Source organism: Poecile atricapillus, chromosome 2 (assembly GCF_030490865.1).
Source record: "Poecile atricapillus isolate bPoeAtr1 chromosome 2, bPoeAtr1.hap1, whole genome shotgun sequence".
NCBI classification, from domain to species: domain Eukaryota; kingdom Metazoa; phylum Chordata; class Aves; order Passeriformes; family Paridae; genus Poecile; species Poecile atricapillus.
The window spans coordinates 54698127-54724935 of NC_081250.1; the positions used below are offsets into that span (position 1 = coordinate 54698127).

General features: G+C 36.5%; 1 protein-coding gene across 1 annotated transcript in view; it reads left to right on the plus strand.

Moving 5' to 3' along the window:
* Positions 1-24424, plus strand: part of VPS41 (VPS41 subunit of HOPS complex) — a 105476-nt gene extending 81052 nt beyond the window's left edge. Inside the window, exons 17-29 of the mRNA XM_058832028.1 lie at positions 2596-2688; positions 3175-3302; positions 4212-4356; positions 5622-5663; positions 5771-5821; positions 7082-7219; positions 10045-10099; positions 11115-11255; positions 12738-12874; positions 20027-20126; positions 20897-20941; positions 22392-22471; positions 24050-24424. Coding sequence (XP_058688011.1) covers positions 2596-2688; positions 3175-3302; positions 4212-4356; positions 5622-5663; positions 5771-5821; positions 7082-7219; positions 10045-10099; positions 11115-11255; positions 12738-12874; positions 20027-20126; positions 20897-20941; positions 22392-22471; positions 24050-24130 — 1236 coding nt within the window. The 3' untranslated portion in view covers positions 24131-24424. The remainder of the gene's footprint in view (positions 1-2595; positions 2689-3174; positions 3303-4211; positions 4357-5621; positions 5664-5770; positions 5822-7081; positions 7220-10044; positions 10100-11114; positions 11256-12737; positions 12875-20026; positions 20127-20896; positions 20942-22391; positions 22472-24049) is intronic.
* The last annotated feature ends 2385 nt before the right edge of the window (positions 24425-26809 follow it).

Sequence of the window (26809 nt, forward strand, 5' to 3'; positions counted from 1 at the left end):
TTCAATTGCATATAACTTTTCCCAGATTTCTAAAGATGCATGAGTATCATAAAGGATGGACTAAATTAAGCCAGATCTAAATGAAGGGGTCCTTGAAATGCTCGGGATCACTTGTTTGGAATTTTTACCTACTTACATGACTAACGGATATTAAACACCATATTGTAACTGGCCTATAATGGCTTTAAGCCCTGATGAGTAGACTATTTAAGATGTGGAAACAGAGTTCGTTTCAAACCAGAATTGTCTTGGAAGAATTTTCACTGCATGTAAGTTGTTGCCTGAAATCTGATATCTCAAATCTAGCATGATTTGCCAATAACTAAGGTGACAGTAAACTAAAGGCTTGAAATTTCCTTCCTGCACAGAGAAATTAGTGATACCCCAGTGTCAAAGTCTATGGAATGAGTGTTGTTTGTTTGCATGTGTTTTTAGGGGGGTTTTGAGTGTTCTGTAGTAAGCGGTCCTGTTTGGCTACCAAAGGTTGCATTTTAATATCTTGATGTCTCTCATCTTCAGTGAATGTCCTCTAGCAAACCTAGTTGTGGCACTTTCAAGGTTCTAGAGCCTTGTGGTGATCTGTTCCTTTCCTCCTCCAGCAGCAGTGACTTCAGGGAGTTACATGCTTATGTTGCCTTTTGCCCAACGTGGAAATGAAACTTGAGATAATTTTAGTAAGGAGGTAATATAAAAGAGGATCTTTATTTGAAGGCCTTGAGGTGCAGTTATGGAAAGATAACTGTGAAGTTATGGAAAGATATCTGTGAAGAGAAGAGAGGTCTAAAATGTAGTGAGATGTTTTTTCTCCTGCTTTATTCAAGCAACTTCAGTATCAAAATGCTATTGTACCATGTGCCAAGAGCAGGCAACAGGCAACATCTCTCAGTGTTTGGAGGAATTTCACTGGTGTTGGTCCCTCAGCTACAAACCCTACAATCCTCAGACAGCTGTTAGCAGTAGGATTTATTTTGGCAGGTGGAAATAATCTTGGTCTCTAGTTGCATGGAATAGTAGTGCTAATTAGATGCTGTGCTGAAATTCCAGGGTATGAGCTGATTTATTCTGGCAGCTTCTCATCTCCTGCTTGCTGGAATGCAATTCCTTAACACCTTCTTTACAGATAACATGCCTTCACCCTTGTCATGGAGAGATACATTTTCAAATTAATTTTCAATTGGGTATGTAAAAATAGCCCTTCATAGAATGTGGTGACCCCAAAGTAAGTCATAATTCAAAATTACACATATATTGCTCTTGCGTGGTCATGTTCTGGTAGTGCTACAGTAGTGGCTTTTGTGAGAAGCTGGCAGAAGCTTCCTCCATGTCCATCAGAGCCAATGCCAGCCAGCTCCGGAATGGACCCACTGCTGGCCAAGACCAGGCCAGTCAGGAATGATAGGGACACCTCTGTGATAACAGATTTTAAAAGAAAGAAAAAAAGTTACTGCACAGTTGTAATTGTGACCAGAGAAGAACAGAGTGATAATATGACAATTCTCTAGACACCAAGGTCAGAGGAGAAAGGAGGAGGAGATGCTCCAGGCACCAGAGCTGAGATTCCTGTGCAGGCCATGGTGCAGAGCATGGTGAGGCAGCAGTGTCCCTGCACGCTGTGGAGAACAGAGGGTATGCAGAGATCTATCTGCAGCCTATGTAGGAGCCTACGCTGGACTGGGCTGTGCCTGAAGGACTGCATCCAATGGAAGAGTGACCCACATTGCAGCAGTTCATGGAGAACTGTTGCCCATGGGATAGACTCATGTTAAAGAAGTTTGTGGAGAGCTGTCTCCTGTGGGAGGGACCCACACTGGAGAAGGGGAAGGACTCCTCTACCTGAGCAGCGAGAGAAGCAATATGTGATGAACTGACCATAATTCCCATTCCCTGTCTCCCTGTGTTTCTGGGGTGAAGGAGTAGAGCCCAGGAAGGAGGCATGGATGGGGGAAGGTGGTTTTGATATTTATTTTACTTCTTATTATCCTGCTCTGGTTTGGTTATTAATAAATTCAGTTACTGTCCCAAATGTGAGTCTTTTTTGCTGTGATGATATTTGGTGAGTGATCCCTCCCGGATCTTATCTTAACCCATGAACCCTTCATTATATTTTTTTCTCCTGTGTCCAGTTGTGGAGGGAAGTGAGAGAGTGGCTTTGTTGGGTGCCTGGTGTCCAGTCAGGGTCAACCCACAACAACACATTTTTCAGCTAATGAATCCTTATACCTTTTTACAAGGCTAGGACTTTAAATGGATTTTGAAAACATTGTTTTTTTGAGGCGTCTTTCATGGGTTTTGTTTTTTAAATGACTACTGGTACCTTAAGGACAGTGGCTGATTCTCCCATTCTAATTAGTATCTTGCCATCTGTCTCTCAAATGATAGTTCTTTTAAATGAGTTATACAATTCCAGTATGTATAATCCTAAAGTGAATAACTTCTGTGTGCTGCTTACGAGTTTATAAGGCTTCCAGTGATTATCAGGGGCTATGTTTTGTGTATAGCTTTGTTCATTTCACAACATTTTTTTTTTTTCTATCAGTATAGCAGGATGTTATATGTCATTCCTCATCTGACACTTTGTTCTCTTTGTTCCTATAGGCAATCAGTCGTTACTTGCCAAGACGAGATCCAGTTTTGAAACCCCTGATCTACGAAATGGTCCTGCATGCATTTTTGGAAAGTGACTATGAGGTACTGCAGCCTGATGTGTCCACATAGTTATTGCCAGCCAAAGACCCTTAGGAGGGAAGAATTCTGACAGCAAATTCTCTCTGTATTCAAACAGATTATCAGTGGACAGTTCCACAATAATGACAATATTTAAAAGTTGAATTTTAATTTTAAGAGAATAAATGGAATGTTCCTCAGAGCATGCAAATACTGTGAGATTGATTATTCATTAGACTGTTATTTTTTGTTTGTGTAATGTAGCATAAGTGGTTGGAGGTGATGCACAAAGCCTACAGCACCGAAAGAGACTCAGCTTCATAAATCTTAATAACATTGCCCTAAGAAGGAAAAATCTGTATTCTGCACTACATGTCTGTGGGCATGTAAAAGTTCTTTAAAGGTTAAGGACAGTAGGTATTATCTCAGAGGCTTAGTTGAAGCTTTGATGTTTTGAAATGCTCCTTAGGCCATTCTTTCTATTTCTGTTACAATCTCTTATACTTTTAGGGGTTTGCAACCCTAATAAAAGAGTGGCCTGGAGATCTGTACAACAACACAATCATAGTTCAAGCTGTAGTGGATCACCTGAAGAAAGATCCACAGAACAGGACTCTGCTAAGAACACTTGCAGAACTGTGAGTACAGTTTTAAATTCCTGTTACAAAAAGTACACTTAAAATAGTGTACTGTAGTTTATCCACATTTGCTTAGCTCTCTTAACAGAAATCTTCTTTACTGTAGTCTACAGAGTATTGGCTTTCTCTCCACTCAGCTGATTGCACAGCTTAGCAGTTCTTTACCCTTCCTTGTAAAGTTCACATTGACTATGAAAGCAAACTGTTAAGCATGAGATTGGATTTCCTACTCCTCTTTCCAAAGTAAATAGCTAGCATTCCTCTTCATGCTGTCAGAGGAAACATCTTTTCTGAAGTGTGCATTTCAGAATTACCCATGTGAAAATAAAATGGTGGGGGGTTTTGCCCACTATTTAAGAAGAAGTGTATTTAGGTTTACTGCATGGATGGAAATGTGTGACTAGAAAATGTGCCAAAACTGATCTGGTTCTTGGTCACTTGGTCACTACAGGGAAAAAGCTCTTTGATTTTCTCAGCTTGAATACTGTTATTTTCAAACTGCTCCTTTGAAGAAAGAAGACTTAGTGTCTATTGCTATGTTACAATCTGCCTGAAAGTTTTAAGAGTACAATTTTTTTTAGCTCTGAAGAGTGTTCCAGTTGGTTTCTATGAATTGAAAGGCTAGCATTTTGTGTGTCTTCCCCTGTGAGTTGAAAGTGGAAAATGAAAATTCAGAAAACTACAGGTCAGAACACAAATGAAGGCCAATATAAACAGGTGAAATTAATGTTGCCTGATAGTTTCTTCCCTTTTACAAAAATGAATCAGAGCTCTATTTAGATATTTATAAAATCAAGTAGCATCCTAACGTGTTTTACGTACTAGAGTATGTTTATATTTTCTCTCATAAGTGATTTTCCTACACTTAGGTATGTAACATTACACGTATTATAATCCTATTTTTATCAGGTACACTTACGATCAGCGCTATGGCAGAGCCCTAGAAATATACCTAACTCTGAGGCACAAAGACGTCTTCCAGTTGATCCACAAACACAATCTCTTCAGTTCTATCAGAGACAAAATTGTTCTGCTCATGGATTTTGATTCAGAGGTATGGTGATCTTAATGATTTTATATTCACTTTCCTCTAGATATAATTTAACAGATTAAAAATAAATGAGCTAAAGATGGTGTTGAGGAGAGTGTGTCTTTGCTGCATCTGGATACATTCTGAGGTAAGGAAGATTGTTTGTGTAGATTGCAAAGTAATTGACCCAAGATTATTTTTTCCCTTCATATTTCCATTTGTGTTTCCTTTCCATTTCCATTTGTCACTCTCACTGAGAAAAGTGAGTGTCCACATCATTTGAGATTGTTGTGATCCTCAAGTCACAACGTTAAATATCATTTCACACAGAGTATGATTTCACCATGTTATTCTTTCTGTAAGCCAAACAAAGGAGAGAGTGAATTTATTTAGGCATATATTACATATACTTACCATTTTCCTTTCACCAGTCAATTAATCTGCTTCTGAAAGTTTGCAAGGTTATTAAATTAATATTAATATTAAATTTCCAAAAATCAGAAAGTGTTAATTCCATGCTAAATTCTATCTTCTTTCTTTCCAGCTGGCTATAAAACCTGAGCAAACAAGTCTTGGTGATAACCAAGTAGATCTCTTTTTTCAGTGCAGTAGTTGTTTAAGCACTGTAGCTAAAATATGGATCTCTACTGTTGGTGATCATCTTTAGTATGCCCATCCTAAACTACATGGAGAAAAAAAAGGATAATTTTTTTAATCCAATAGAATAAGTCATACCAGGAATTTTTAGGAATATCAAGCCATATCTTGGTATTTTTTGAAATTGAAGCAAAAGTTTGCTCTTGAAAGAGGAAGCAGAACCTGAGCCCTGGTGGCCACTTGGCTTACATGGTCTTATTTGCTTGATTAATGTATTGGTGTGCAGGTAGTTTGGAGGACTCCAGTTGTGAGAGAGATTGAATTGTGTGTTTCTTACATAGTCATCACCCTGTAGTTCCCTTCAGTGATGGAACAAATAGTATTTCTACATTGTTCAGCAGTGGCTTTTTGTGATTGATGATGATTCAGTGGGCATATGTCACCTGCAGTGTCAGTGCACAGCATTTATTGCGATTAGTGAGGAAACTTAGGAGAAGTATTCTGGAAGAATGCAGGGCTGTGCTGTCAAGGTATGCTGGTGTTATGTAAATTGTTCTCTGAATTTCTGTTGCTGAAAAGAGTAGGTCTGCAATATCTATCTGACACCCATCAGTGAACAAGCATAATATTATATAGAGTATGAGAAAATATGTATACCTGTTTCCTATCTGAGTTCTCTTTTTCTGTTGTAGAAAGCGGTAGACATGCTTTTGGATAATGAAGATAAAATTTCCGTGAGTATGACAAGTTCATGGCATGGCAGTCCATTGCTAGCTTTTATTACCTGGTCTCCTTTCAGTCTTGTAAATGTGATGTCTATCACAGGTTTGTTTTCTTTCAGATTGACAGAGTTGTTGAAGAATTAGAAAACAGGCCTGAGTTACAGCATGTGGTAAGTATTCCTGTATTCTGTTGATTTCAAGTTGAGCTGAATAAACTCTTGGCTGGACATACCTTTTAGAGGTGTGTTTATCTTTTCAAAGTGCACCTGACACTGAAATGTCATAAATAATCAGAGGCAAAGTGGCTACTTCTGGCAATTTCCTGTTTAGCATGGCCATAGCATCTTCAGTTTAATGATCTTAAAATATGTACCTGTTAGAATCTGATAACATAATACATACTTATTAACATCTCCTTTGCACTGCATTGTAAGCGTTTGTCTTTTCTGGTCAATTACTTCTTGCTTTTATTCCTTCTTTTTCCCTACCCAAAAATGCGGTTGGTTGGTGGGTGCAGCTCTAAAATATTTTGCTGATCCATAGACAAAGTGAATTGCTTGTCTTTCTGGAGCTGTGACTTCCATACACTGTTGAATTGTTCTTGTTTGTACAGAATTACAGTATCACTGTAAGGCTGTGGGTCCACACTGCTATTGCAAAAGTTCCTCTTTGGTTTGAACATGCTGTCAGTGGAGTACACAGTGTGACTCCTCATAATGTGTGACAGTGGGCTTGGGCTGTTTTAGAGAGGGAAGTTTTAACTTGCTCTTGGTCACAGATAGGGCTCAGGTATTCTTCTGGTGGAGAGGTGGTTTATGGGTTAGAGATCTGATTATGGGAAGCAGATCTATGGAAAGTGCAGTCCACAGCCCAAGAGCTTTGCAAAGGCAGCTGACAGACTGTCAGTTTACAGAAGGGATGCATGCAGAGGAAGGCAACAAAGACGGTGAATGGTCTAGAGGGGAAGCCGTACAAAGAGCAGCTGAGGCCACTTGGTTTTGCTCAGCCTGGAGGAGACTGAGGGGAGTCCTTGTAGCTATTTGTACCTTCTTCACAAGGGAAGTGTCAGGGCAGGCACTGATCTCTTCTCTGACGACCTGTGACAGGACCCAAGGACATAGCATGAAGCTGTTTCAGGGGAGGTTTAGGTTAGATATTAGGAAAAGCTTTTCCCACTAGAGTGGCTGGGCACTGAAACAGGTTTCCACTCTGGTGAAATGGTCACAGCATCAAGGCTGAGTTCAAGAAGCATTTGGACATTGCTTTCAGGAACATGGTGTGATTCCTAGGGCTGTCCTGTGAAGGGCCAGGAGTTGGAATTTGATTATCTATGTGGTTCCCTTCCAACTCAGGAATTTCTATGATTCCATTAATAATATTGAACAAGTGGGCTTGAATTCTGACTTTTTTTTTTTTTTTTGGATTCCTAGTATTTACACAAGCTTTTCAAAAGAGACCACCATAAAGGCCAGCGATATCATGAGAAACAGATCAGCCTTTATGCTGAATATGATCGACCAAACTTACTTCCATTTCTCAGAGACAGCACACACTGCCCACTGGAGAAGGTAAGCCCAAAAATCTAAGCACAGGTCCTTGATTTTTATGTCTGGTCTGTAGCTTGTAGTCTTGTGAATTTCAAACTGTGTCTGGTACTGCCCTCTACTGCCAATATGAGGGATCCTTTGAGTTTGTGACCATCACCTGCAGTTCGGTTTGCAGAACTGATGACACCTGAGACTTTCCTCTCTTAGCTCACGGGGCAGGAATTGATGGGTATTTTTAATGCAGAAGTTCTGAATTCACATTTGATGTGTAGCTACAACATATCTACTCATCAGTGCTTGACTGAACAATTTGTTATGGTTTCAAGAAACTGAAAATCATTTTGCCAAATCTAGCAACTGTCAGTGTTAGATCTTGAAAAACCAGTAGCTGTAACTGTAGTTATTCTTTTTATTGTAAGGCCATAAGTTTCTCTTTAATAATATACACAAAATAAGTTACTGAACTAACAGGGCTGAAAGTATTTTGTCTTTGCACTTTGGCTTGGCACTTGGGGTTTTACATAGTACCAGGTTTCCATCTTCTAATATTTTTGTATTTTTTCTATTTTCCTTCCTTGCTCTTTCTTGTCAAATTATAAAATGCATAAAGCTAAGGCCAATCTTGAGTTGTTTCCCCTGCTTGAATTAATGTGAAATGAATGGAATTTCTTAGTTTTCCAATTTAGATGGATCAGTATTTTATTATTTGTATTTATTGCTGTTAATGGTTGAGCAGAGCAGACCTTGCCTATCCATATGCAGCTATAATGATGACAGTGGAGTAGTTTTCAAGTGTGATATTGAATGTTGTATTTTACATGGTTAACATTCCAAAGCAAACTAATACTGTTCCTGGTACCTCTCTTGTTTTGCATGTTTTTATCTACTGAAAAATAGGTTCTTAGCATTGGAGGATTGGGATTTGTTGGAACCATTACCTGAAACTACATTGACTAGTTTAGGCAGTGAGCCTGAGAGGTTTCCAGCCAGAAACATTGGTCTACAGTATTGGCTTACTTGTTTTTAACTTTCTGATTCTTCATTTCTGCCTTATGTATTATTCATGTGATCATGGTTTTGTGTATAAAACCTTACCTGCATTTTTTTTTTTTTTTAATTTTGAGGCAAATTAGTTTTAGTTATTGCACATCCAGCCTCCTATCTTTAATGCAGGTGGTGCAGAAAAGTGCTCTGTGAAACTGATGCTCATTGCTGGTACTGCTTTACTGAAGATATGGGCTATGAGCAAGGATAGGTCAGAGACCCATCAGCTTCTGGAAGGTGTGGTGCAGTAATCACAGAAGTCAACAGAAAAAACGTGTCATTCTAACCTTAATGTTAAAATACTAACATCTTTCAGTAAAAAGCTGAGGAGGAGAGGAAAAGATACTACTACTAATTCTGTAATTATGCTTCTTTCTATGCATGTCATATAGTAACACTTCTTCTGACATACAGATTTTTTTCCTAAGAAAATTAAAAGGTTACTAAGAATTTCCCGGTTACCACTGTTTTCAGTTCCTGTTAAGCAAGTTCCAACAAGGTGTATAAACTGCAAAAAGCTATTTCTGTTTGAAAAATCCACTCTTATTATTGCTCTAATGAAATTATTAACTCATCAAGAAGAAATAATTTACACTCTTTAGAAGTAACCCACTTTTATTCAAGTGCAGTTTAGCAAACATTTTAAAAATCCAAAAAATTAGCTGGAAGAGAAGTCAGAATGTTCCCTCTTTTCCTCTAGAGGGAGCGTGACAGTCAGGAAATGGCAGTATCTGGAACTACTGCATACCTGGTGCTTTGTAGTTTACCTTTTAAGTGGAGAGGAAAAAGAAGGCTGTCAGCTGTGTATATAACTTAATAGTATTATTCATACCTTCATTCACCTGAAGTATCTGGTTGGTAATTCACTTACTCTAGCCCAAAATTTAATGTCCATATCTCTGATCTTCATAGTAACTCTTCTGAAATAATAAGAATTGGAAGGAAATGTTAATTCCTACCTCATTTTTGATTGTAGCTGCACTTTTTTTAGTAAAAGTTTTGAACTCCAAGTGTGAAAGTTGGTGAACAGTTGTCTTTAGAGGAATGCTATGAATCTTGAGTTTGCTTTCTGTTTCCAGATTGGAAACAGACATGGCATTGTTTATGCCATACCAGCCCAGCCTATTTCCTGTTACTACAAACTTGTTGGTAATCAGTTTGGTAGTTTCGATAATTGTGCTGGTTTCCAACTAGACACAGATTCTTTAGATGCTAAAGATACTTAGCCCTTAGGTCTTTAAAACAAATTTACAAGAAATGCTTCCTACATATTCTTTAATACTTGTTATTTCGTGTTGTCTTCTTGGTACAAAATTTGAAGGGCACTCTCGAAACCATTCTGGTTACCCTGAGGAGGTTTTAAGCCTTGTGTTATTAATGAATGTCATGCAGACTTCCATCACTAGAAACCACGTAAGTCCACCCACAAGAAGCAAGTTTTCATAGCAGATAACCTTGATGTTTTGTATTAAGCAACTTTTGGAGGCAGAATAAAGAAGTTGCTGGTAGAATTACAGGCAGAGATTGACGTAGTCCAGATTGAAATACTTGCTCTGTCCCCAGATTTTTTCAGTCTCAGAGAAGAATTTTAAAGAGAGTCATGGAAGTCATGAAGCTTCTCTTCTTAATTAAGGCCAGAGGACTTGGCAGTGCTTATTAAGGGAGCCGTGTTCCTGTCAAAATGAATATTGTAATTGGGTGGAAAAATCACGTCAAGCTTCTTGCAGCATTTGTGATCAATAAAATTTCATGTTGCATGGTTTCCTGAATTCTCTTCTCTCCTCTCTTCTCTTACATTCAAGGCTCTTGAAATCTGCCAGCAGAGGAACTTTGTAGAAGAGACAGTCTATCTTCTGAGTAAGTAATTCAGAACATATAACTTTGATCAATTACAACACTTTTAAACTTGTAATAAAGTTTATGGTGTGAAAATACATTGTCTAATATCTAAACCAAATAATATGATTTAGAAAATAAATCAAAGCACTGGATGGATATGATGTCTTAATTTCCTGTATTGTGTTACTGTGTTTTTTACTTGTTCTTCTGGGGTTCTGGAAGTGTTGCAGAGGCTATGGGAAACAAGTTGTGAAGGGAGGTATTTCTGATACAATCTCCAAGAGAAGAGTTATACTGTTGGTTTTGAAAAGAGAGGAGAAATTAATTGTTTTATTCTGAGTACATCTTAGAAGCTTAGTATTATCTTTTGCTGAGATGAAAGATTTGCTTATATTGCTTTCTATCATTTTTTTTCCATAAAATTAGTTGTAAATTAATTCCTTCAGCTGGCCAAGAATTCTACCTCTGAATGAGAGGCATTGGAAGACTTGCATATACGTTTATGTATGAGTCAGGAACAGAATAGTAAGCATTTTTTTAAAACAATCTCTGGTTCAGTCAGAAATAGAATATTTTGTGGACCATTTCAGTGGAGAATAGGATTTACTAATGAGTTTATTTAAAGAATGGTTCATAATTTCTGCTACCTCTTCCTGTTTCTGCTTATTTTTCATGGATGTAAGCTGCACTGTACTTACTGCAAATTAAGAGGGCTCATGTAGGCCCTTGAAGCTGGTATTTCATGTTATAGTTTATGTCCATACACATAAACACACTCCCCCTCATGTTAGATGTTGCTGCAGTTCAGAACCCCAGATATAATGCAGCACATCCTTGAGAAAGCCTCCAGGCCCCAGTCCAGCAAACTGCTCCAAGCACTTGTTCAGATTATACTGATTTGTATTCTTACATCTGAATAGACTAGATTTGGGCTTAGTTGAATTAGTTTGAGTTAACTTCACACTTAGAAAATTCTTATTGAAGGAACACTGATGAGCAATTCACGTTTAAAATCTCTTCTTTTTCCTTCCAGGCAGAATGGGTAATAGCCGCAGTGCCTTGAAGATGATAATGGAAGAATTGCAAGATGTAGATAAAGCTATTGAATTTGCCAAGGAACAAGATGATGGAGAACTTTGGGAAGATCTCATTCTATATTCTATTGACAAACCGCGTAAGTGGGATAGTTTCTGGAAAGCCTTGCATGTGTGGAATCCTACTGCAATTAAAAGATTGAATTATTCACATGTATGTTACAGAAGATGTTTATGTGTGGTCAGGGAGGTGTTCTGGTTTGTGAAACACAACACAGCTGTCCTACTGTGCATGAAAACTAGCAACAAGGCAGTGTGAGGTTATGCTACACAATGAATACTTGGAGGCTTAATATTGAATAAGCTCTGCATAATTATGTCCTTAACAACAAATCAAGGGGACAGTAGTGCTTTTATTTTAGCAGAATGAGATTTTTAGACAGCCTCAAAACACAGTCTACAGCCTTGATGAGGATTTTGCATACTATGTTATTACAACTGCTTCCCTTTGAGCTTCTGAAAATGAAGAGCCTACACCTTTCCTCCCTTCAGTAAAACAACTAATTTATTTTGTTTCTGTGTTCCAAAAGTAATATTGGTAATATTGAGTGCATTTTTCCTTTCATTCATTATATGAGTTAAAAGGTTGGATGGACTCAGAAACATAAGCATCAGTGTTGTCAAGGAGGCAGATTCCAAGAAGTTCAAATGACAAAGAAAACATAGAATTTTCTTAACTATATACTCCATTAGTTTTTGCAGCCTCTTTTGGGGTTTTAAATCAAGACTTTAAAGTCTGTCTTGGGACCTGTTTTCTGGGGGATTATGTGTCTTGTAGAATTAGTGTCAGAATACGTATCTTTTCATCCCTTGCCTGCTAATTTTGACAGAAAGAAGTGACCAGAATCTGTTAATCCTCAAGAAGAATGGCATTCTGAAATTACCCATACTTGAATGCATCACTAAAAGTAATAGTACAGTCAGCGATATCTTTAGAGCAAAAGGGATTCAAAGCATACAGAATTCTCTCAGTTCCTCTATGTTACAGTTTCTGCCTATATGCAGAGCAGCTCTAGTGATATTGCTCAGTTGTGGGGGTTGAAGAAAAAACACAGCCTTGAGTCATCATTCTAGTGGGTTTTTTAGCCAGATGCCCTTCAAAAAGCAAAACACTTCTATGGTGTCACTCTCACCAATGTTTAGAAACACATTGAAATTGGATTAGGTGCTTGAAAATTTGTTTTTAAACCCTGGAACTGGGAAATGAATTACCACATAACATAGTTAATTTTTTCACTCTATTTGCTTGAGTGCTCTTTTTATTGAATCAAAATGCATTACTTACTTGTGAGTTTGTGCTGGAGACTCAGTTACCACTTTGCTGAATATGCTGGAAGTTCTGTAAATTGCCAAACTGTATCTTCCTCACTTTCCCAAAGGCTTGTATTCAAGTAAATAACAGCTGCAAGAAACATAAAAAGACTGTAGAATAGACTTAGTACTTTCACTTAGTAGAGAGCTAAGGAATATGCCAAAGCCTGTAGTTTGTCACCAAAGTATCCTTTAATCAGGTATTTTGCTGGATTGTTTTTCTTAATTTCTTTACCTCTTGGTTTTCACAGCTTTTATTACTGGTTTGTTGAACAATATTGGAACTCATGTTGATCCTATTCTTTTGATCCACCGCATTAAGGAAGGCATGGAGATTCCTAATTTGAGAGACTCACTAGTGAAAATTCTTCAAGACTACAACTTGCAGGTAGATGTTGCATTCTTCATGGGATACTAATTTTCAGAGATACAGCAAACCCTCTTTGTCACTTAACAGCACAAGAAATTGGTACCGTGATTTGTTCAGTCATTGGTCATGGACACTGGGCCGATACAAAACTATGACAGAAATAGTGGAAATTTGCCAAGATTTCTTGATGGCTTCTAGCCCTTCTAAATGTCTTCCATACTGTTGTAAGCCTGGTGGACAAGTAGAACTGGAAGCATCTTGAGTGATTCAGCCTATTTTACTCTGCTCGACTGTTCAGTATTAGAAAGTTTCGTGACCACTACTTTTCATCTGTTTCACATGAAAGCAGAGGCAGAATGCAGGCAGAATGCAACATTCCCTTGCTGAAACATTCTTCAGGTGTTAGAGCCATATGTTAAGTGTCATAATAACTGGAGGAAGATGAAATTTAAAATCAAGTTCATGCCAATGATGCAGAATCAGTTGGTTGAGCATGATTCTCGTAATGCCAAGGTTGTGGGTTCGATTCCTGTAATATGGACCAAATATTCTGTGCATATATTGCAGTTCATGCATTTTTTTAAAAATGGACTGTTCACTGGATTATGGGAGTTCTTATCCCAGTATATTGTACAGGTATGTGCAGTCCCCTACATTGGTTCTTAGATGTGTTTGTAAGAACTTAGAAGAAATGCACCTTTCAGTGTTCCCTGAAAGTAGCCAGTAGAGTGTGCTGCATTGTATATTTTAAATTTCGCTGCTACAAAAGGAGTCCCAAACCTGAATTCTCTGGTATGTTGTTCTGCGTCACTCTACTGAAAGAAAGATTAAGAGAAGTTTGAATGCGTCCAGTGTGACGCAGAGTCCAAGAGAACATAGTTCATTAGGCAGCTGAAACTGATTTTCTGAGCCTCAAACATTTCTTCCTCATCTACTATAAGTCTTTCAACATTTTGAGCAAATAGATGGGCTCAATGGTTACATTGAAGTCGTGGCTGGTATCTTGCCAGGCCAATAAAAACCCATATCTCCCTTCAGGACTGGTTTTAAGCCTTTCTAAGGCTTTTCCATTATTTTATTTTTATATGCACTTCAGATTATGATTTTGGCTATTTCAAAGAAGCATTTTACATTTCTTTTCTCCCAACACTTGTTATATGCAAGGAACCTCCCCAGATAAATAGATACGTTTGCATATCATGCATGTTGTAACATTGCTTCAGGTTTTGACTTCATCAGGTGCTTCCAAAACGATACGAGCTAAATACCATGCTGCATTTCAAGTTGCATGTTAATCTTGCTGCTGTCATTACCACCACTGATCCTCCTATTCCTGCATTCTCATGAAATCAAAATGTAATATTTGTTGTGTTTGCAGGCAGACTGAGAAAGTGCTGTAAGCATAGTTTCAGCTTTACACATATACAGAGTACATTGCATGGCTTCAGACAAAGCTAATGACATCATTTGGTCATACTTTGGGGATGGAAGTATAATTTTTTCTTCAAATACCTTTTAACAGAATTACTTCTGGATTAAAAGCATGTATTTAACCTTGATAATTATGTCTGAAATTATTTACTGTTAGCATTATAAGGATTCATGGATTTCAAATTAATTGATTTTGAAGCAGAGTTTGATAGCTCTAGGGCTAGAATTTAGATTTCATAGGGATAATAGAAATTAGGGAAGCTTAATGTAATTTGTGTTTGGCTTGCTTGTATGATAGAAAAAAGTATAGCCCTAAAAAAGGGGCTTTTTCTTTTTTTACTTTCTCATTAGAGAAATGTAAGTTATAGTTTAAAATAAATCTATTCCCTAAGTGTTACTGGCAGTGTGAAGTGCACTGTTTATGCACAGATGTTATATCTACATGGAAATTTAGAGATCTTATTTCTATTTTGCATGCTCACCGAAGTAGCCAATTGGCAAGCTCTAATTTTATAGAGGGACTGTTTCTGCATTCAGTGTGTGCTTCAGGACATGGCTGGGACTTTGGGTGAACGTCTAAGCAGCCTCTCCTTGCTGAGGGCAGTTCTGCCCTAGCAGAACTGTTATTGCTGCCTCATTAGCTGTTCTAAAGCTAGTCTTTGGTGTGTTTGTAGGATGCCTGGCCATACCTCTGCACGTGTTGTGTAGGTTCATGCTGAGAAGTCAATGGCCTTTATTCTGGCCTTGCACAGCTCTGGCTTTTAGTAGAAGCCTCCTGATGTGTAGCATGAAACATACCAGACATTTTGAACTCGCTGAGAAATACAAATTTCATTGGCTAGGATTTTCTGTATCTTCATCTTTTTGGATCTCAAGCTCTGTACACGTGTAAGTTTTATTCTCATTTTCAAAGGCAAAAATAATCTTATGCTAAGATCCACAGAGGAGGAGTGCAGGTGAAAAGAGAAGCTGCTGCTTGACTTGCAAATCACTGCCTAACACAAATACTGTGCTGGTCTTTTCATAATGATGGCTTCCCAAAAGATGTTACCACTGTGCCACTATATTTTTTAATTGTGGGCTTCTTTTGCAAGCCCTAATAAGATTATTTTATGCCTATGTAAGCATGCAAATGAAAATTTCCTGTTGTGCTCTTTAGTTTCCATACCAGTAAACTTTACTTACGTGTGATGTGAAATATGGGTAGGAGTTAAAAGCAGCACCTTTGACAGACTTTGTCTCTTTGATTAACAGTCCTTTCTATCCCACTAAAACCAAGTAAATCAAACAGAGTGGCTGCCAAAGTAGGTGTGACTCACAGTATGCCTTACAGAATTCAAAAAGAAAGTCAACTAATGCAAATTTTGTTGTAATTTTTTTTAATATGGACACTTCCTTTAATAATTTTTATTAATGTTGGCAGATTGAAGACTGATTGCTTCAATTTAAAAAATTGCCACCCAATAGATGAGCTGCTGCCACTGTTCTATATGCTACTCTAAGCTCACCTCAGCTTTGTGGTTAACCTTTGAAATCTGATCACTACCAACCAAACAAGCATAGCAATAAAGCAGAATTAGGTACTAAAGAATTAGATATTAAAATAGATAAAGCAGAATTAGATACTTTGGGGTTTTTTTGGGGCAAAAATGAAACAAAGATAATTTATAACCTTTTTCATACGTTGCTATATAGTAAGTGCTACTAATTTGCTTTTTGCCCTGACATTACAGCTCTGCTTTACAAGTAGGGATCTATTAACCTGCCTTCCAGAACACCCATTTTTATTTTCCAACTTTAGGAAATGCAGTTCTGCCATGAGCTTAAAACTGAGCATGCTCCTAACTATTCTCCTAAGCAGGGAAATATTTAAGTGATTTTTTTGAATTGGCATTAAACCTTGAAGGGTTTTTTTTTGTTTGTTTTCATCCCTGAGAATAATTTATTTTGGTGTTTTCTCTTTGTCATCATTTGAGTTAGTGTATTAAAACCATAATACATAATCAAATGACACTGTTTGACTGTAGTGATAAAAACTTATTTACTGCTGAAATAATGATGATTTTAGTGTTTATACACAGTAACATTCATAAACAGCAAAGTTATGGAGACATAGACAAGGACAAAGTTATAGTTCTTTAAATTTTAATATGAGCATTTATCAAATAAAGTGTTGTCTAAAGCTTTTTTACTGCTTGTGAAATCTACTTTGTTGCTGTCGTAAATTTATAGATAAATTAGACATGTTGGCTTAAACAGAAACCTGCATATTAGAAATTACACATTACTAGTGGTTTTTTTAAGTGCAAATAAATCACCATTCTTCAGGTTTCTAAAGTATTCTATCACAAGTCTCCCAAAGAAGACTGGTAGTAAAATCTCCTTATTTGTAGAATTGTGAGTTAATTATAAGTCTATTATGCTTTTCAAATGTATTAAATAGGTGTCTTTTCAGCTTTGGTTTGTATCTGAATGAAATGTAGGAAATGCTTGTGGTATTGGAAGAAGTTAAAATACCTCCCTTGTTTTAGAAAGAAATGCTTCATTTTTCACCCTTTCTATATAATTTGTTAGAATAAATCTTTGAAAGATGTTGGTATTCTAAGACGACTTTTCTCCTAGCTTTAGGATACAGAAGCAATTTGTTTAGGTGTAGTATTTACAGATTATGTGGATTAGCCGTTTTACTCAAATGTTGACTTACTAGTTTGCTCTTTGAACCTACAGTAACTCTGATGGGTAACAGACATTGATCCATTCACATATTCACACCTATCCATTCGTAATAGAGTTTATGATCCAGCAGAACCCAATGATAATCCAATGAATGCTGCTTGAAACAGCACCTGGAAAAATTGTTAGGTTATGCTCCTGAACGTAACTAAAAATGCTGTTCAGACACCTTGGAGGCACTAGAGGGCAGGTGGCAGCTTGCACAGGGGGACATGTGTCTTTTGGCTGTAAAGACTAAAAATAATGTTATTTTTTAACATCAAATTTAATTTAAATTAAAATAATTTTAATTGTGGTAGTGATGCTGTTTGAAAGAATATTTTGTTAACTGGCCTTGAGAAACTTGGACTTGTTTGTGGGTTAAGATGAATCAAGGCCTGAATTTATTCCCGGAGCTTTGAGTATACCCTTTCAAATTATCTGCATACTGCAGTGCTTTTCTTTAATGTTAGGCATTTGTAAATCAAGATTGTTTTAATCAAATAGAATGGTTTATGCCTAATATCTTCCCTAATATAACCAGAAAACAAACTCTTTTTTTGCAATAACTGTTTTAGTTTTAGCAGTTTTCATTAATTTCATGAAAGGCATTATTTCTGCTTAAAATTTCTTTATGTAGGTACATGATGCTGTCCTGCTTGTGCTCACAATTACATGTTTTTAAAAGATGCATAAAATTCAATTTCATCCTCAGTTCTGTTTCTTCTTGGAAAGTGGATTCATCACAGATTTATGCCCAGTGTCAGTTTTAACTAGTTCAACTTAACCATAGGGTGCACAGTTACCTATTTCTCCCCCCTTTTAATGAAGCTCCCTCTCTCTTGACTCCAAATTCCCTTTCCTTTGGTTTCTGTAACTTCTAAATTATCCATTTTTGAGGTCTTCAAATCAATTTCTACAGAAGTGTTGAGATTTATTACCTTCAGAGTAGACATTTTACATTCTGCGTTGCGATTTTTCCCCTTATATAATAAAGACTGCCTACTGTATTCAATTTCTAGCAAAATAATCTGACAGATAAGGTATGGAAAGATCTTAGTGCTGTTTAAGTAATTGGAGAAAGCATATTTCTTAAAAGATGTTTTATCAGGTATTTCTGTTACTCCTGGCTTTTAAGGCATCAAACAGTATTGAGGTTTTCCAGTGACCTAGTGATGTCTGTTGTTTCCCTTTTTTTTTTCTCCTTTTTAGTGTTTTTTTTTCTATTAGCACATTGTATTTTAATTAAAAAATGCTAGGACACACTTCCATCTTCCCATTGTATCTTAGTTCTGCTCCTTTCATTTAATATAGTCACAGCACCAAAGTTGTCAAGAGTTCAGGAAACATTTGGACAATGTTCACAGGCACATGGTGTGATTCTTGGTGCTGTCCTCTGCAGGGTTGGGAGCTGGACTTGTGGGTCCCTTCTAGATCAGGATATTCTATGACTCTATGCTTGTTTTACTCCTTTTACTTCAGCATGGGGAGGTCTATGCTGAGAGCACTTAGCAGAGGCTCTAGTATATAGCCAAGACCTCATCCCCTCCAAGTTACTTACATATTTTTGGAATACAGTTTGCTGATTGAGAATAGTTTGAATCAGGTAGGCACTCTTTCTGAAACACAGTCTCATTCAGTTGTCCTTGCTAAACGTTTCTTGTGGTTTTTTTCAAACCTAGCAACAGTTTTCTATATTTAGGACAAAATTTTATATTCTTTCTTCCCTTTGGATAAAGTTGGCAAGGGAAAGACATAGACAGATTGTTCTTGAGATTATCAACAGGTAAAAATCATTAATTTTCTAAGTGTTTTTCTTGTAGATCTTCATTCAGTTGCTGATGCTCTGAAATGCTTTATAGCTTCATGTCTCTAATACTGGAAAAATGTGATTCACCTGTCCATATGTCCAATTTGAAATGCTCATAGTGTTACTCAATGTTAACATTTTTTAATGCACTTCAGATTTGCAGTCTTATCTGCATATCATTCTTAGTAGTGTGTCCTTATTCCTTTAGAATGTGTATGTGAAAAGGTAGAGTTTTGGACAGTGTCCACCTGTCTGTAAAATCTGTTACTGTATTTCTTCTTAGGTATTTGCATTAGCTGTATCTTTTGCTATCTTAGAATGCTCAATATCTCCTGTAAAACAAATAATCAGAAGAAAGGAATGAACACTGCTTCTTTATGCCTCTCTTTTAGTAGGGTTGGTCACATTATAATGTGAATGAAAGCACTTTTCAAAGGAATGGTTTTCTTTGAAAACAAATTTCCAAACATCGGTGTGGGAAGAGGATGAAAAAATTCCAAAATACTTACTCGGGTCTGTGATATTTTCATACTTGCTCCATTAATGTGAAATAAGGCTCTATATAATTTTTATGCCCTTGCTTCTTCTGTGCTTCAAAGCCATTTCAGGCAATGACATGTCAAACTAATGAAAAATACCAAATAAATCAAAAAGGAGCTGAGACTTCCGCTAAAGAAGAGTTAACTAGGTACTTTCGTTAGTTGCATGGACATTTAATACTGCTTATTAAATGCCACCTCAGCAGGATGTAGGTTTGAAGAAAACATATTTTGAATTGCAGTGTTTATGAAGGTTTTATGATTATCAAATATCTTTTCTGAAGAAGACAGGAAAGATACAGGAAGAAGTTTTGAAATGGTTTGGAAATTAATTCTGAGGGGCACTGTAAAAATTCTTCTCTGTTGTAATTTTTTAACACCATCTCACAGAAAGACATTCATAATTTATGATAATAGTATCTTTGTAAAAATTTTACTTCTTGATGTTGGCTTTTGTTTTGTGGGGCTTTGGTTTTTTTTATTGTGAGCTTTTCATTTAGGTAGATGTGATGGCAACAAAAGATTCCTCCTTTGCCTCCCTTATATATAACTCCTTGAAAAGTTGTAAGCATTCCTTGCATTCATTTTGGCAGCAGAAACACAGTGGTGACTTGTCAAGATAGTTGATATGCCCATCTGTTCAACAACCACCATCATTTATGTTCTTTGCATCAACAGATCTTACTGCGGGAAGGTTGCAAAAAGATACTTGTTGCCGATTCTCTTTCTTTATTGAAGAAAATGCATCGAACTCAGATGAAGGGTGTTCTAGTGGATGGTGGGTACAGATGAAACATGATGAATTTCAAGGTTTTAAAGACTACTGCTTGGTTTATGTGCCCCCTGACTGTCTGCTTTGGAAGCTTCCCAAAAGCCTGCATTTTTTACCTTATTTGTAGAGTGTAGTAGGATATTAGATGGTTTTCCCCTTTACAAAGGAACAACTTGTGTCTCAAAAACTACAAGACCCAGCATGCAGCTGTTTCTCTTGATCAGTCTCTGCACAGCCAGAAATGCTTTGTGTCCTGAAGTTTGTCTGTAAAGGTGAAAATGCTGTTTAGTGCCAACATGAACAGTCAGATGGTAATAATCTGCAACCAAAGCAGAAGATACAAGAAGGTTGTCAGAAACAGTTGAAAACATGCATGTGAGCAGCACTATAATTCGCACCAGCTGAGTGTTAATAGCAAGAGACAAAAGCTGACAGGACAGAGTACCAGAGCTTCTGCTCCAAAATGCTATACACTTAGCAGCCACTCATCCCATGCCCCTTTTTTCAGTTTGCCTTTTTTCTCTTCAGCACTGATCCTAAACAGCCTCAATCCTGCAGTCCTACCATCATCAGAGCTAAATATTTATCATGTTGTTATTAGAAATGCTACTTCAGTATTGCTCTTCAATTTTTAATAGATTCTATTAGGCATCTTAAGTAAATGCTTTAAGACCGAGCTCCATTTCTATAATAGCAGTATGTTCATGCCTGCTTTGTTAAAAGGTAAACATGGAGTTTGTTAACAAAGCTTAGTTTTCTTTTGTCTTGTTTTCCAGAGGAGAATATCTGTGAATCATGTCTGTCTCCAATACTTCCTTCAGGTAGGATGCTTTTCTAGAGGAAAAAAAAAAAGAGGTTGTAAGTTGTTGGTTTGTTTTAAGTAGTATTTTAAGAGGAACTACTGTTTACTTTTATTCATAAACATCTGTAGTCTCCCTTGGTGATCAATGTATAAATTTCAATCTCCTATGCAAAGTTTGCTTTTGAATTCTGACTTGGGAGTGGAGTCTAATTGAACATTTTTTTGTTGCAGTAAACCCAGATATTATTACTTATTCAACTTTGACTTCCTTATTTTCTGCTTTGAATACATGGAATTCAAGGCAACTTTTAATTCTTTCAACACACATATTCTCAAAGATTATTAGAACCACAAAACTAAGATGCTGCCTCCAAATCTTTTCCACCTCTGTTGGATTATTCACACCAAACTTGTAGATTATAACATTTTATGGAATGTACTTTTTGTCTGAATGGTGGAGAGTTCTTGGCTTCAGTCATGGGTGCCATATTTGAAGCTTCCTCAAACCAACTAGCATTAAAACACCTTCTAAAGTTAGTTGTGAAACTAGAAATTCAGGATGTTATTTTGGAGATGTATATTCTTCAGGGCAACTGTAGTACAGAAATATCGATGTAGTTGTTCAGTGTCCTAAAAAGAAGTCGTTTTACTAAGAGAATATCTGTTATGGCCTGTTAAAGTAAGAATATGTAAGACAAAGCATATGTACAGACGTTTGTTTGTTTTCTAAGTGTTTATAGCCTGACAGAATCACTTACAGTTTATCTGGCTTCTACCATTTTTCACTTGAATAAATAAATAACTATACTGGGATCACATACAGCAATATACAGATGAGGAAAGTCTTGCAGAGTTGAATGTGCTAGTGCTTTGAGGTATGTGTGTTGAGGGAAAAAGAGCCAAAGTAGAATGTGAATGATGCCCATGAGTGAGGTGGTTATTCTTTAGATATGTGGATGTTGTATTTAGGGCTCTAATTTGGCTGAATATTCATGTGGGAATAAAAACCCACATCATGCACCTAGGCAGCTTGTTGTCAGATTTCAGGATCATGGCATGCAGTGCACACTCTAGAACTTCTCAGTGTTGTGATTCTCTTCACACTAGTGCAAGAATTTTTCTGCTAACTTTTCTTCAAAGCAGCTGAATTATTTGGTGGTAGTTTTACTCTTCTCCCTGCTCAAATTTAGCATGTAGCATATATTGAGATGAAAAATTCCTGGTGGAAAAGTATATAACATTTAAGCCACAGAATAAAATTGTTTTGTAACTCCATCACTGGCACACATTACCTGAAACCATCACTCTTAATGGTTTCTATGAATGAGTCAGAATAATTTGGAAATTATTTTGAAAGATGTTACTTGAAGTTTCTCTGTGTATAATAGAATGCAGGGATATATTGCTGTAGCCACTAAATTATTTGTTTCATTGCCCTGTTGAAATTAATTTATTTTTCTGTTTCCCAGATGCGTCCAAATCCTTCAGTGTGGTAGTGTTCCACTGCAGACACATGTTTCACAGAGAGTGCCTACCTGTATCTAATACAGTAAGGAATTAGCTTAATATGTCTTAATTATCTTTGCCAAAGATAAAGTGACACATTTTCTTTTGTCAGCTGTGAAGAGGGGCATTGGTCTATGAGGAATTGTATGGTGATAGTAATAACTTGTGATGATACTACCTACTAGTATGTGTCCAAGGAAAGCGAGTTTAAGGATACTGCAACTAAATTTCATTCTATGTAGAAGGAAATCCCTGCTGTTTGAACAGTATTTTATCATTTTTTGCAATCAGAATATGTAATGCAGCTCTGAGACACAGGGGGAATACAATCTGTCTAGTTTTTTAATTAATGCTTTTCCAGCTATAACTTTAATTAAACATACTCAAGGACAAGAATAAAGCTATTTTCTCAAGTGAACCATAATAAATGATTCTGACCTGGAAGACAAAACTCAGTCATTTCAGAGTGAATATTTAAATATCTCTGTAATCATCCTTATGGTCAAAACATGTTTTTCTTTATAAATTGTTTGGGGGGTTGGTTTGTTTGTTCAATTAACACAAAGCAAAAAAGTAATTTCTAGATATTACAGGGTTTCAATTTAGGAACAGAAGCATTTGAATGGTAACAAAATCACATAGAAAATTAAACTTAAGTCTTTAAGATTCTGTATCTTTCTCTGAAAATTAGCATGTAATGAAACAATAGCTTCAGTGAATCACTTCATCTTTAAGTAAGCAAACAAAGTGCTTGTAGCCATGTGGTACAGCATGAATACTTAAATATGTTATGAAAAGCTTAATGTATTATATCATTTGTACAAGAAAGCCCAACAACTAGTAAATATTTCTTCAATATTTACCACAAATTTTATTTTGAAAAATAATCTAAAATTTATCTAGCATTCTCAATTTTCTGGGGCAGGTGACTGGTTAGGTGGGATTTTTAAATGTTATATTGCTATTATATGTTATATATTAATACATATAATGTATGTACAAATACAGAGGTGTCTGCATGTAACAGAACCAAATTCCCCCTGTTACATTGTATTATGTGACCTTAGGTGACCAGTCATGTTACTGATATTTGGTTGTTGGTGACCTACTGAAAGGAAAATAGTGTTTGTGCAAACTGCACACAGAACTAAACACAATAAACATACCTTTGATGTCAAATGACAATATTTGGGCCCTGAGCTCAATTGTAGGAAATCTATGGAGCACTACCCAAAGACAGAGCTGTGACTAAGGCATCCAGTGGTTATTGGAGCTGACCAAATGCCTTTACTCTAATTTTTCTGTATGAAGATAAGCAGTGATGCTTTTCACTGTGTACTTTTCGTTTTTGGTGTGGTGGAAATTTGACATTACTCTTCTGGCAGGTGTTGGTAATACCCTCGGAGTGAGTGGTGAGTTGTGTCCCCTGACTCCAGAACAGCCTGCCTTACTATGTTATTTTATATTGTCTTCCCTCACCTATCCATGACTAGGTTAGTTGGGAACAGCCTGACTGTGAGCAGTAATGTTGAGAAGGGCATTAGCACTTTTCATTCATCTTCACACATTCTGATGTGGCTATATTTCTCCAAGAGATTTCCTGTTTTCTTTTTTGATTTAGGTATCTTCTGTCCAGTTCTGCAATATATGCAGTGCCAAACACCGGGGACCAGGAAGTGCAGCCCTGGAGATGAAGAAATAGCAATGGCCTCGTTCTCCATGTCAGTCAGTGACACCAAATGTGTTAGGATCATGCAGAGCCACTGTATTCTTCCATTAGACATCATTTCTGTATATAACTTTGATTGTGATTTGAAAGTGGTTCCTGTAATTTATCCTGTTTATTGAATATCTTGGATAATGAGAAAATGTGAAAATCTTTCTCTGGTAATCTTTATTATGCAATTCATATGTCATGGTTCCTTTGCTCAGCTTGTTATTTCATTCTGGAACAAAATAAAAATAAAATGGGAAGAAAAAACCCATGTGATTTAGAGATTTGTGTTTGCTATCAGTTAACGTGCTTTACAGTTTGGATCCACATCAGGCTTGGGGTTGGATATTGTAAAGAAGAATGTATTGCCATGAATTCAGCCCACCAGACTACTTCAGTCCTGTTTTAGTCTGTTAGGGACCTGTTTACCTTGAGAACCATAGGAGTCTGACTCCTTTCAGTGGAATTGCTTCAGAACTTGAAGTTGTCTGTGTGCCAACTCATATCTTCAGTTAACAAATTTGTTAACTATGAATTCCATACATTGGCAATTTCCCTTGGTTACACATTCATAGTTTATTAGAAACTGGTTAATTTCTTAATTCATTTTCACAATGCAATAGTTTAAAGTGAGTTTTTCTCATGTTCAAGACATACAGAAACTTTATTTTTAAATGTCAACAGTAGGTCTTTATGCTTACTTTATGTGAGTTTGAAGTGCATGGTTTCATTTAAGTGCAAGGGCAGAAAAAAATGTATCTGACCTTTCAAAGGTGAGCTCTCTAGAAGTTTCTTTAGGCCTTAGCAATTTAACAGCTAAGTTAAATAAGCCAATTGGATTTTAGCAAAACCATATTTTTCATTTGAACTGTGTTCTGTTTTGTTGATCCAAAGGAAGTGATCTAAGTGATCTTTCAGAATGTTTTCACAGTAATGTAATCTGTTTATAATATATGCTGACTAAATTCAATATAAGCATCTTTTCCTTAAGAAAATAAACAGAACTCCCAAGTTATTTTTCTGCTTTTTGATAACTTGAGTTTGAAAGTAAAAAATATATTGTTTTGCCATCAAATTGTACTGTTTAAACTAGTTAACATACTAAATTCTAAAACAATGATATATACTGCAGTCTATCTGTAAAACTGGAAAATACTATACCTCTAATACAATACCTTCTTCTTATAGTACCTTATTCCTATGTAAGTACACCTTAAAATAACTTCTGCTGTAGAAACTTGGATTTCTAGTTTATGTGTATTCATAATACTCTTAAATCCTCTGAGCAATTTGTCTAGCAATCTGAAGAATGATTTTTTTTTTTTCCCCCCACTGTACAGATCTGTATAACACTGGAATAAAGTTTTATGTGTTTAGAAATGCTAGGACTTACTCTGCATGACTACATATGCAAAACAATCTTAAAAAGAATAGATCTCTCAAAAGCATAGTAATGTGTTAATACAGACAGTTGAGGAAAAAATAAAAACTGGTGCAAATTATTAATGAACATAGAGCAAGTGGAATAACAGAAGGGCAGGAAGTTTGTAGTGCAGAGCATAGTCTGCATACATCAAGTTTCACCTAAAAGAATTAGTGCCTGGCTTTGCAGCTGTTCATTTTCAGCAGCTAGTACACGTTCTCAGGTATATTGTTCCTTTATCCATTCTTCACTACACTGATCAGGAAAGCTGCTTTGATTCCTAGTAAATGAAATGTTCTAGTGAGCTCAAGGGTTGTTTTACCATGATGTTTGAGTTATTGCCATGCCATGCCTGTAAATTTTATTTTTTTTAAACCCCCCTTCTTCATTAACTTTAAGCAGCTTTTCTGTGTTATATGCTAAGAATGTAATAACCTGTCAGCTTACAGGAGGAAAAGGTCAAATTACTTCGATACATGTATAGGGAAAAGTGACATGTAGATTAGAGTTACATGATAATTTCAAGAAGAATTTTTTTACTTCAGCTTGGCCTTAAATTCCCTAAAGCATTTGAGCATTCTTTGGCTCAGTTTGCTAGTCTGCCATCATCAGCAATCATACTGCATTATACCCTGGCATATTCTTTGCATTATGCAAGTAATTTTAAATCACTGTATGAAAATCTAATCAAAATCTTCTCTAAATCCAAAGCTTCTTTCATTTGGGCTTCAGGGACTACCCTTTTTATGTTCCTGAAGTCTAAATTAGCTCATTAAGATTCACCAAGAAATGTACAGACCTGACTTTGATACACCCTTCTTCCTAAGAAGCCTTTACATCATAGAAAACATCTGATATTAGAGTATAAAATATTCAGCTACCCAAAAGCTTTTCTCCTGAAGAATTTTGCCTAAGAAGTAACTGTAAAGTTGCAGAGCCTATCAGAAAAGTACAGAGTAGCACTTGGTTGGTGTCACCTGCACTTAATTCAGATGTCAAAGTTCTTGTGCTTCTAAGGTAAACCTAAAATAAACTTAAAAGCTGTTTTTTCTCTGATACATTCAGTTCTGTGTGAGTTCTTGACCAATAAAGCTAACTGAAAGGATTCATGATGGATCAAGTAAGTACATGTTGGTTTGTCGTATCAAAAGAGAGAAAACTATTTTGGCTTCTAGCAGGACATCTCACCCCCTACAAGAACTTCTGTTATTAACCAGTCAGGTAACTCATACAGGACAAGCTGT